A 12,779-nucleotide genomic window follows, 5' to 3' on the forward strand; every position below is an offset into this window, starting at 1 on the left:
TTTATAGGGTGTGGTGTTTACAGCCATTTCCTAATTTAGAGTGATCTAAACAGGCAGAGTGGTAAAGCTGCAGTACTGCAGTCCAAGCTCTCTGCTCACGATCTGAGTTCGATCCTGGTGGAAGCTGGGTTCAGATAGCCAGCTCAAGGTTGATTCAGCCTTCTATCCTTCTGAGGTCAGTAAAATGAGTACCCAGCTTGCTGTGGGGAAAGTGTAGATGACTGGGGAAGGCAATGGCAAACCACCCCGTAAAAAGTCTGCCATGGAAACGTCATGATGTGATGTCAACCCCTGGGTCAGTAATGACTCCATGTTTTACTTTAAGCAGTCAATACTAAGACATTGTATGATGTTCCCAACTTTTTTGATATGGTAGCCTGCAAGTCCAGATTTACTTGCTACAGTGACCTATCCAAGGCTGCCCCAAGGTATTTTGGCACCCTAAGCAAACTATGACCTTGGCACCTATCTAGTTCATCATTTTATGTTCTGTAGTGCCCAACTAGATGTTTTTGGGGAACCAACAAGCATCTTACAAAGGGCTAAGCTGCCCCAATATGAACCCCAAACGTGACATTCTAAGAAGCTTACTCTATTAACCATCAGGATGTGTTTTCCTTGATCAACAAGTAAATTCAGTGAAGAAAAAAAAATAGCAATTAATCTATAATATGGGAGATACTGTTTCCAAAGCCAGATTCTGGTTTCCAAAATACAAAAGAGAGCAATGGAAAGAGCAAGGGTGGCTGTTAGAAAGGGCTGGCCCACAACCCAATTGCAGAGGCTTCACAACAGTTTTGGGGTCCCAAGCCATAAATTGGGAAACAGTGATGTAAGAGAAGGTGGCAGCACTAGTGGATGGACTGCAGGTGGAAGGACCCTTGATTGACCCTTGTCAAGCAACCAGTGTTGACCATACATTAAATATTCCCAGTGCAGCTCAGTGTAACAGGGCTGTCTGCATTTCACTGTTCTCTCATCTCAGAACTGGGCATGCAGTCCATTAATATCTACATTCTCCGGTGGTCCGTGGTAGTGGGACGGTCCTGAACTGTTGGGAGTAGGCTCCTCCTCCGGAACAGGGTCGTTGATCACTTGATCCGGCCTGGGGGAGGGGCCGCTCCCTTAGGACCTCGTCAGTCCAAACGGCCCTGTTGGAAGAACAGGACGTGTTCGCGGTGCCTGCGAGGCACGTTGATCAGACGGAAGAATTTTCTCTTTGAAGGCCCCTGCCGTTTACTTCAGCCGCAATCGGCGGCGGGCAGGGAAGTCGCCGTCAGCGTTAGGCTTTGCCTAACAAAAACGGCTCGTGCATCGGCTGCCGCGGAGAGAGGGAAACGAAGGTCGCCTCTTTCTAGCCTGCGCAGGAGGCGTTGGTGTGAGCGGCAAAGCCGACAGTCTGGTCCCACGCAGCGCCGGCTGGCGTAGTGCAGACGACCAGGGCCCGGTTTTTACCCGGCGGAAGACCTTGGCGAGGGCTCCAGGCAGCGGTTTACTCGTGTGTAGGTAAGCCGTCTGGGAGAAAGAGCGGGAAACCTTTCTGGTTTCGCTCTGCCCTTTTTCTTGGGACGGGCTCTGCTGTAAGGAGGACAGCCCACCCAGGAGCTTGCAGCTGCCCCCCCCTTTTTTTTCCCGCCTCCCTGTGGGGAGCGGGTAGAACGTTAGTTAATTCAGCCTCTCCTTTTCCAGACACGCGCCGCGTGGTCAGGAAGGGAGGGGGGAGGTCGGGGTTGGCTTGTTGTCGCCCTGTAGGGGTCGCCTTAGCAGGCTTTTAACCTGGGAATGGCAGTTTCCTTTCCCTTTTTTGTGTTCACTTTCGTTTCAGCCTCCTGCGCAGTGGAGATGGCTGACGAACAGGAGCAGGGGACAGGTTCAAACAGCGACTTCTCCATGCCTAAGTATTCTGGCTCAGCTCCTGAAAGGGATCGTGAGGATTCTGACCCGGACTTATCCGGAGAGAATGCCAAACTGAATTTACTTGCTTGGTTAAAAAGGGAACTTAGCAAGGAATTTGCCCCGGCTCAGGACGCCGCTGCGCATGCTCACCCTCGGAAGAGGAAGAGGCAAGCGGTTTCAGATTTTGCCATGGCCCCTACAGACCCTAAGAAGGCAAGATTGAGTAAGAACTTAGAGTCTCCTAGTGATAGCTCGCAGGAGGAAGAGGAGGTTGCTTCCTCGGTGGACTCTTCTGCTAGAGAGGAGGGAGAACTCTCTGAGGAGGAAGATGATACTCCCTCTGTACAGTCTAGGGTGTTCCCAGTGGAGTATTATTCTAAGCTCCTTCCTAAGGTCCTGAGGGAACTGGACTTCACGACCACACCCAAAGAGAAGGCAGATCTAGACCCGGACCTACCTTCAGGCTCGGGAAAAATGATGCCCAAGGTGGGGGTGTCTCAGACCGGTGTACCCTTGCCCGCTCCCTTCTTTAGTCTGATTAAAGCGGAGTGGGAGCATCCGGCCAAGCCAAAATCTAATCCACATTTATTTTCCAAGCTGTATGGGTTGAGCCCAGAGGCTACTAAGCGTCTGAAATTGCCTCTAGTGGACGATCCTGTAAATAGTTTGTTGTCCACATCGGTGCTGCCTATGGATGCAGATGGCCTACCTAAGGATGCTTGTGACAGGCGGATGGAACAGGCCCTACGAAAAAACTTTGAAGCTTCGGCTTGGTCCATCCGGGCTTCTTCAGCGGGCTCCCTGTTTGCGCGTGCAGTTTATACCTGGGCTTCTAATTTGGCGTCAGCTGATAGTGATGCGCCAAAAGAGTTCAAAGATGAGCTCAAGAAAATAGCCCTGGGCACAGCATTTATTGCAGATGCAACCTTGGACGCTATGCAGTTGTCTGCTAGGGCAGTGGCATGCAGTGTAGCAGCACGTAGAAATGTCTGGCTTCGAACTTGGGAGGCCGATGCAGCGGCTCAGGCCCGATTAGCAGCTGTTCCATTTAAGGGTGTGAGTCTCTTCGGGGACGAATTGGAGCGCTTCCTGATTGAGGGGAAGGACAAGAAGAAGGTTTTGCCTTCTAAGAGGAAGGACTTTAAGTCTAAGAAGCCCTTTCAGCCCTTTCGGGACTCTAAAAAGTTCTCACGGCCTGCGTCGTTCAAGCCCTTTCGAGGGAAGTGGCAGTCTCGCAGTAGGGATACCAAACCCTTTGCCAACCGTAGTGACAAAGGAAATAAGAGTGACTCCAAAAAGGGAGGGTCACAATGACTATGCCACAAGGCCAGATCTGGTTCCTATCGGAGGGCGGCTTCAGTTTTTTGCAGCTCAATGGAAGGCTTCGGTGGCAGACCAATGGGTGATCGACACGGTTTCCAAGGGCTACGCCTTGGAACTGGAATTCTTCCCACGTCAGAGGTTTCGTCCAGTCCTGAGGAAGCAGGATCCAATCAAGCACCTGGGAATGCTGGGTGCTATTCAGCATCTTCTGGACATCAGGGCCATAGAACTGGTACCCCCAACTCAGAGGGGTCTCGGGGTGTACTCCATTTTGTTCCTGGTTCCGAAGCAGAATGGCGATACCCGGGCCATTCTGGACCTGAAGTGGGTCAACCGCTTTGTCAAGACCAAAAAGTTCCGGATGGAGACTTTGCGTTCCATTCTCTTGGCAGTGCAGGAACGAGAGTATCTGACGTCAATCGATCTGTCCGAGGCTTATTTGCATGTACCCATTCGACCAAGTCACCGTCGGTTCCTCAGGTTCGCCTACGATGGGAAGCACTTCCAATACCGGGCCCTGCCTTTCGGGCTCAAGTCTTCCCCGCGAGTGTTCACGAAGATCATGGTGGCGTTGGTGGCTCATTTACGGATGGGGGGCGTGGCTCTTCATCCGTACCTGGACGATTTGTTGGTCAGGGCCGCTTCGCATCAGCAGAGTCTGGAGGACACCGAACGGACAGTGCAGGTGCTGCTGGACCACGGGTTTGTGGTCAACAGAGAAAAAAGCAACCTTGTTCCTACGCAAGCGATAGTGCATCTGGGGGTCCTGATCGATACTCAGAGGCACAGAGTGTTTCTGTCGGAAGGCCGACAGGTGAAGCTCAGGTCCTTGATGGAGGAGGTGCTGGCTTTGACTCAGGTTCCTGTAATGACTCTAGCGAAGCTGTTAGGGGTTCTGGTTTCTTGCCAGGATGTGCTGGCTTGGGCGCGTTTCCATCTACGGCCTCTGCAATGTTTTCTGATTCCCTTTCAGCACGTGATAGCTCGCAAGCTACACAAACTAGTGACTCTTCCACCGGAGCTACGGCGGCAACTCCAGTGGTGGTTGGAACCATCCCGGTTTCAACAGGGGGTTGCGATGGCGGAGCCACAGAGGATAGTAGTGACGACGGATTCCAGTCTCTCCGGATGGGGAGCGCATTCTCAAGGGGCGATGTGTCAAGGTCAGTGGTCTCTACTGGAGTCTCGGCAGAGCATCAATCTGTTGGAGCTGCGGGCGATCCGTCTAGGGTTGTTACGCTTCCAGACTTCGCTACAGGGGCGTCACGTGTTGGTAAAGACGGACAATGTGACAGCAAAAGCCTATGTCAATCGACAAGGCGGGACCAGAATCAAGAAACTGTGCTGCGAGGCCAACAGTCTGCTAAATTGGGCGGAGAGGTATCTCTTGTCCATAAAGGCGGTGCACGTAGCCGGAAAAGACAACGGACTGGCGGACTGGCTCAGCCGGCAACGGCTGGATCAGTCGGAGTGGTCTCTGGACACGAGGGTCTTCCAGGCGCTTCAGGACAAATACGGCAGAGTGGCGGTGGACTTGTTTGCAACCCCGGTCAATCGTCAAGTGCGGCGGTTTTTTGCCAAACAGAACTGCGATCAGGCGGAGGGCGTAGACGCTCTCAACTGCGACTGGCCGGACGGCCTGTTGTATGCCTTTCCGCCACTGCAGTTGATTCCCCGGTTGGTGAACAAAGTTCTTCAACAGTCTGCGGAGCTGGTATTGATAGCCCCCTTCTGGCCGAGACGGGGGTGGTTTCAGGATCTATTGCGGCTGTCGACGGAAAAGCCTTGGCGTCTGCCAGTGTCCGAAACGTTGCTGAAGCAAGGGACGGTGCTTCACCCTCAACCGGGCATGCTGCAGTTAACTGCGTGGAGGTTGAGCGGGCGCAGTTAGCTAAGTTGGGGTTTGACTCCACAGTGATTGACACTATGCTGGCCTCTAGGAAGGGTTCTACCACTCGGGTGTATAATAACACTTGGCGGGTGTTCTCTCGTTGGTGTGACGAAAGGGGTTGGGATCCCTTGAGGTTACCTGTCCGGAAGCTGTTGCTCTTCCTACAAGAGGGCTTGGATAAGGGGTTGGCCACTAATACCCTTCGTAGACAGGTGGCAGCTATTGCGGCTGTGCGTGGAACTAAAAGAGGGGGTTCTTTGACACGGCACCCACATGTTAAGCGTTTTTTAAGGGGGGTGTCCTTGTTAAATCCTCCTACAGCACATAGGTTTCCTACCTGGAGGTTAAACGTGGTGCTGAAGGCGTTGTGCCATGCACCTTTCGAGCCCATGGCCACCTGTAACCTGAAGGATCTTACCCTTAAAACATTGTTTTTGGTGGGGATAACTTCGGCCCGCAGGGTTTCCGAGTTACGGGCCCTTTCAGTGGATAAAGACCTCTGTACCTTTCACAACGACAGGGTGGTGTTGAGACCTGATCCGACGTTTGTTCCCAAGGTGAATTCAGTTTTCCACCGGTCTCAGGAGGTGGTGTTACCCGCATTCTGCCCTAATCCCAAGCACGAGAGGGAAGCGGAATGGCACCGACTGGATGTACGACGTGCCTTGAGTTTTTATATTAATAGAACCAAGGATTTTCGGAGGTCCGAGTCCTTGTTTGTTTCCTTTTCCTCCCCCTCGCTGGGGAAACCAGTTTCTCCCTCAACTTTAAGCAGGTGGTTGGGGCAGTGTATTTCGGCCGCTTATGCAGCGTCAGGGTTGGAGCCTCCAGGAGGCGTCACGGCTCACTCCTTACGGGGGGCGGCTACTTCTGCAGTATACAAGTCCTTCTCATCTTTAGAAGGCATCTGTAGGGCAGCTACCTGGAGTTCTGTCCATTCATTCACCAGGCATTATAGGGTGGATAGGTGGGCAGCGGCTGAGGCGGCCTTTGGTCGCAGAGTGTTGCAGCAGGTCATACATTGAAGGTACAGGCCCGCCCAGGGTACATATTGCTTTTGTATGTCCCAACAGTTCAGGACCGTCCCACTACCACGGACCACCGGAGAACGGAAGATTGGAAGCTCTTACCGTGAAGCTTCCTTCTCGGTGGTCCTGGAGTGGGACGGTCCACCCCACCCGGTGTGGTACCTTCCTCTAGGCAGATAGCAATGCGAATTAGTCGCGGGGGGTACTGGGGCACGGGGGGCGAAAGTTTGTTATCTGGCTGTTTGCCGTTACTTCGGCTGGTTGCAGCTATTAAAATGGAGTTGCATCATTATGGTCTCTGAGTGGTTTGTTCCTATGATGCAGAGTTTGTTTTGTAGATTTATGCAGTAGGGGGAGCATGGCTGTTCTATGGACTGACGAGGTCCTAAGGGAGCGGCCCCTCCCCCAGGCCGGATCAAGCGATCAACGACCCTGTTCCGGAGGAGGAGCCTACTCCCAACAGTTCAGGACCGTCCCACTCCAGGACCACCGAGAAGGAAGCTTCACGGTAAGAGCTTCCAATCTTCCGTTTTTTCTGCAACTTTCTGAAATTCTCTCCCTATCGTCCATATAGCTCTATTATAGGCAGAGCCTTTCTGCAGATTACAAGATAATGGGCTGTGGAATTGACAGGCTGTTCATCATTGATTGCTTCTGCCTTTGTTAATACTTCTGAATATCTCTTATTGTTCCTTAGATGCCGTCTTCGCTTTCCAGCTGCGCAACCCTGTGCACAATGGGCATGCCCTGTTAATGCAGGATACTCACAAGCAGCTGCTGGGACGGGGCTACAGGAGGCCAGTTCTGCTATTGCATCCTCTGGGTGGTTGGACAAAGGATGATGATGTTCCTCTGATGTGGCGGATGAAGCAACATGCGGCTGTGTTGGAGGAAGGAATATTGAATCCAGAAACCACTGTGGTGGCCATATTTCCCTCTCCCATGATGTATGCTGGGCCAACAGAGGTGGGAAGTTCATTAAGATAGCTATGATTGTCTCATCTTGCTTTGTCTTACTGAGTTTCTATTGTTAGCAATATGACCATCTTGGGAGTAAACAGCTTTATTGCAAGACTCACGGGCATCTAAGGCTCCTACCATGAGCTATTTACACTTAGTTTTAGAAGTCTTAAAAGAAAGGTATCTAAGATGCTTCTTGTTTACGCTTCAAGATACTTGTTGCGCCATCTCTGTCTTTTGATTTACAGGGTGCTTTATAAGTTTGGTATTATAAGTTTGATATATTTCAATATGTGAAAGATTTGGGATTTTTTTGGTTTTCTTATTTCAGCGTGTCTTTTGGTGTTCTCGGATTGAGACAAGTGTGAGCAAACAGCTGAAAAGGAAACATGCTTTTGGCAGTCCCTCTGTCTGGGCAAGTTGTTTTCAAAGCATGACATAGTGTCATAAAATGTCTCCCACCACACACAAAATTTTTGCTTGGAACATTGGTGGGAATTGGAAAATAATTAAGTGATCATTTCTGGATGGGCTGTGTAGTTCAGATCATAACTTTTATACTATGTGAACGTGTGTTTCCCCAGAACTTTTCAGTTTTCTGGTCCTTTTAGAAACATATACAATTTTCTTCAGTTCATCTAGTTTTGTGGTATAGATAAAAGTTTTGCTGAAGGTGACCCAATCCTGATCCAAACACTTCGAGAAAAACTCTTCTCTTCTAATCTTTTGGTCTTATTCATGCAATTAAAGAAAAATGGACTGTGTTTCTTGCTAGCCATTTGTCAGAAAGATACTGAAAAGAATTGACTAAAGGAATTGTTGTTTTTTGTTGTTGATAATTATGTACGCGTAGAAAAAAGGAAAAAATATATATCCACACAAAAGGGGAGAGGAAAGAGAAGATTAATACACAAGAAGCAGAATAATCTAGAATGAATCATAAAAGGCCAATGGGGGAAATCTTACTAATTTGCACATTGCAGAACATAATAAACAATATCTGTTATCAGTTCATCAAATTTATCAGTTTTTTGAAAATGGCTTGAAGAATAAAAACTGCTAGATTAAGGCCCTCATTACAATCAGCAGTCACAGAGAATACAAGCAGTCTTCTTTTGCAAATTAAACTGGTAAAAGAAATAAAAATGCCCATTTGTTTATGGAGATGGCAAATTTCAGGGGGAGTTAGTAGTTTGAATCTAATAAATCTTTTCTACTGGTGACAAAGGGAGAAGGTCCCCTTTGGTCCCCCCAAAAGGTTACGCTGGCGATCATGGGACCTGTATGTACAAAATTATAGTGAATTATAGTGAGGGAAACTGAGTGAGACTCAGCAATGTGTCTCAGTGAGTTGTAGTGGAGAAGCTGAATTGCCCTTATAATCTTTGGAAGTGTGTGGTGGTATACAGGTCAATGTTTGCCTGCTGGAATTATCAGGAGTGTTTGCAGTTCCAATGACACTGCGTGACAGAGGGTTTGATCTGAAATAATTTCATTGCTTTTGTGTCTTTAAAGATGCATAGTTTATACTTTTGGAATAGCTCACGATCCTGAAAGCAGCACGGTTCAACTACCCCACTTGCACTTACATGCAACAGTCAATTTAGTTTCTCTTAATCTTCTTTGATGCATATTAGAAATTCAAAACAAACCCAAGATAAGGAGCATTTTAAAAGGAAATACCTTTGTTTCTCCTTTTGATCATTCCTTTACGTGGGTGGGGTCAGTTTATTAGGAGTGGTTAATTTTCTGTCTACCAAAGGGCTAATGCTTGAAGCATAAACAGTGGTGAAGTCTTCATACTTCTCTAGTGCCAAGTATTGTTTTTTTGGGAGGGGGGGGGTGAGCTTTCTCCATCTGGGAATGATGGACAAAGTGAGAGGAGAACTCAAAGAGATAGTGGGTGCCAGAAAACTTACTGACATTTAAAACTGACTCCATGCAGGAAGACCCCACAAAGTATGAAGACAGCAAGCATGGCATGCAAAATTGCGCATTTAAATGGTCCTCCTAAGAGATACTTTGGGTGCAATTCAGAACACCAGCCTGCTCAGTTTATCTTTATATTAAGCTGCTGAACCATGTGTCAAATTGCATCCATTGGCTACTTTACATCATTAATGTAGTCTCTGAATATTATACATAAATAAATGAAGTTGAATATATGGACATGCTTTCCCCTTATGTCCTTGGGACTTGAATTTGGAGAACATGAAAACAGAGATTTGATTAGATACTCTTTCTACAGTCTTCAGCTGTGAATGAAAATAAAATAAGAAACATCCCTTAATTTATGCTGTGTTTTCCAATGACCTCAGAAAACCACTTGCCAATTGTGTGTTTTAGCCGACTAATAAAAGGCAACTCTTCTCTTTAATCATTTTCTGTAGGTCATTTAGAAGACATTGGTACCAGATTTGTTTCTGTAGTGCAAATGACTTGCAGAACAATAGAAAGCTGCTAAGCCATTATGGTTATCAGCGGTCTGAACATGGTTTTTCAGTCAGTAAATATTTAACGGGCATGTTTTGTAGATCTCAATAACTTTTTTTTTTAAAAAAAACAGTTTTTCAGAAATACAGTTTTTATGGGGTGTTGCCTAACATGATAGGAAACTATGTTTTCGGCCAGGTTGTAACCTAGATGATGGCAAAAAGGTGTCCCTAAAAAGAGTAAACTTTTGTTTGTAGAGGGGAAGTAAGCACCCTGATTGCTGAAATCCCTGGGAAAGATGAATAATATAATTGTGCATCAAATTTGTTAACCATCTTTAAGCTTCTTGGAACTAATATTTATCAGAAAAATTCTTAATTCATAATAGTTGTAGAATTGTTTGCTTTGTGGCAATTTAGAACAGATATTATTCATACACACACACACTAAGTAAAATACCTGGCTGGAGTGGAGTGGCAGAGCTGTCGATCCTTGTTTAAATGGATTTATACGACTGCAGTGCAAACATCTGTAAACCTGCAGTGCTAAGTGGGAAACCACATGTGTCTGCACCACACCTCTCTCCATAATCTGGTGCATGTCATTTCTCTCTGTGGTCAAGGTGAAAATGTTTACCACTTGTTCGCTCTGGCAACTGTTCAGTTAGCTCCTGGCTGCAAAATCTAAAAGCTGGTGTACAGAGGTTTTGTTGTTGTTGTTGTTGAACCTTTCTTTTGCTGTTCTTATGGATTTAAAAAGGAAGTTATAATCTTTATAGAGTGAAAAATTTCAGGGGTTTTAGATGTGGAACATCATGCTCTATATCTGACTTGTAACTGAATATTTAAAAAGGAGGACATAGGTACATAGCTGTGTCCACAGCAATCCTGATATTCATTTATAGCATGCAGGAATTTGACTTGGAGTTTTCAAACATTGCTGACTATTTTGCAAATAGCAATTGCCTTTTGAAATATTTTTTTTCTTTTATGGGTGATGCTGCAGCATCTGAAAACCAGTCTTCAAAAGAAGTCTGTAGCAGCAGAAAACGAAGGCAGCTTCTTGGATAAGTACCTTCTTTTACAACACAAAGTACATGCTATCAGTTGAAGAGGGGGCACACACAAATTGACACTTTCCCCTTAAAATACCTAGCTGTAGGGGGTCTGTGGCCTGCTACTGATGTGCCTCTGCCCAGTTTGCCTAACCCAGAAATGGATAGAAATCATGGGCTCATATTCCTCTTGTATAGGCAGAAATTCTCTCTTCCCATTTGTTTTAAAACTGAGGTTGGCATTAGGTATGCACCACTCCTAATGCTTATTGAATTGAGCCCAAACTATAGTTGGGTACTTTGGAAATAATGGAAGAGGCCACATTCCCCTACCCTCCCCCCCACAAATTTTCTCTTGCTTTCCTTTTTTCCCTCTGTAACTAGAGTAGGGATCTGCTGTCTTTTGAGCCTATCTGGAATTCTGACACAGTGTCAGGGCACAGCCACAAGATGGCTGCCACAAAATCTTGCAAGAGGCAAAGCCCACCACAAAATGGCTGTTGCAGGTTACTTTTAATCAGGGCTTTTTTTGTAGAAAAGCCCAGCAGGAACTCATTAGTATGCAAGGCTACACCTCTGACATACCATCATTTGCATACTAGGCCACACCTCTGACATCACCAAAAGTGCAATAATATCTTTTTTGAGCTGTGGTAACCAGAATTGTCCTGTGTACAATTCTGGTCACCACACCTCAAAAAAGATATTCTAGCATTGGAAAAAGTCCACAAATATATAGCCATTCAAAAAAAAAAATCAAATTCCAACACACTACTTGATCACAAGAGTCAGCAAGGTATAGTGCTTAAAGAAAGAAAGAGAAATAAAGCAAATAAACAGGGAAAAAGACTGACTGAAAGAGGGGGAGGGAGTGGGGGAGGGAGAGAGAGGGGTTGGGAAATAAGGGAAAAAGAAATATTTACAAAAAGACTGACAGAAAGAAAGAAAGAGTGGGGGAGTGGAAAATAAAGCAAATAGACAGAGAAAAAGAGACTGACAAAGAAAAAATGAATGAAAGGGGTTGGGGAGAGAGTTGGAAAAGGAAGGAAGGAAAATGGAGGAGAGGAGGGAAAAGGAAGGAAGGAAGAAAGAACGGGAAAGAACGGAAAGGGGATGGGAGCAACTTACTTTAAAAACTGCTGACTCTGCACCACATGGTTGGTTTTATAGACCTCCGCTGGCTGGCGCAACGTCTGGAAGCCCCTGCGCAAGCACAGTTGGGCCCCCTGAGCTCCACTGGCTGGCGTGACGACGAGAAGCCCGTCATGTAACATGCTGGGGCTGCTATTTTCAGTGAGGCATAAGTTAAGAGAATGAGATTCTCTTGTGGATGAGTAAATAGTCAAACAGGACACAAAGGACAGGAGTAAATGGCCTGTTCTCACAATGAAAGGAAGTAAGCAGTGGATCCCCTAAGGATCTGCATTAGGATTGATGATTCCTAATTTACGGAAATTGGAAGTGAATGGTGAAGTGGTCAATTTCTCCAATGTACTCCCAAATAATTCAGGTTAGTGAAAAGTGAAGGGAATGGTGAAGTGTTCCATGATGCAGCTCAATTACTGTTTGGAGCTTCCAGATCATGCATAATCACACCTATTCCACAGTCATTCCATTGGCCAGCTACTGGATTCAATTCAAGGTATTGGTTATTTTGGAGAAATGAGTTACCTCTCCCAACAAATACTTTGTAATAATTTTTCAAAATATGATGTTATTGCCATTTAGAGGCCCCCAACATGGTGCCCATGGCACTATGCTACCCACCAACACCTTTCTTGGTGCTTGTCTGATAGTCAAGTTAGTGGGCACAGACAGGTGGTGCTTTTGCTCAGCAAGCCTTCTGTTTGGCCAGTGGAGAGTTGATTGATTGCAGATCTTTAAAAAGGTTGCTTCAGCAGCAGCTGCTACCACAGCACAAGGATCTTTACTGTGTGACTGTGGCAGCCATTTTGTGCCTGGGCCCATCTGTTATCTCAGTAATCCAAAGGTGCCCACAGGCTCTAAAAATTTGGAACCCTGGCATGGAGAGACTGTGAAGGGATATCAGGAGGTTTCAAAGTGCTATAGTGTATTTTCCAGTGATGAAGCAAGTGACAGTTACTAAGTAAAAGGTAAAGGTAAGTTCCCTGTGCAAGCACCGAGTCATTACAACCTGTGGGGTGACATCACATCACGACGTTTTCTTGGCAGA

At 46.7% G+C, this 12,779-nt stretch overlaps 1 protein-coding gene across 3 annotated transcripts in view; it reads left to right on the plus strand.

Moving 5' to 3' along the window:
• Positions 1–12,779, plus strand: part of PAPSS1 (3'-phosphoadenosine 5'-phosphosulfate synthase 1) — an 81,906-nt gene that overhangs the window by 42,372 nt on the left and 26,755 nt on the right. For all 3 annotated transcript variants that reach the window (XM_060246955.1, XM_060246953.1, XM_060246954.1), the window contains one exon: positions 6,836–7,104. In XM_060246955.1, the coding sequence (XP_060102938.1) occupies positions 6,836–7,104 (269 nt within the window). The remainder of the gene's footprint in view (positions 1–6,835; positions 7,105–12,779) is intronic.

This window comes from Heteronotia binoei, chromosome 9 (assembly GCF_032191835.1).
Source record: "Heteronotia binoei isolate CCM8104 ecotype False Entrance Well chromosome 9, APGP_CSIRO_Hbin_v1, whole genome shotgun sequence".
Lineage (NCBI taxonomy): Eukaryota > Metazoa > Chordata > Lepidosauria > Squamata > Gekkonidae > Heteronotia > Heteronotia binoei.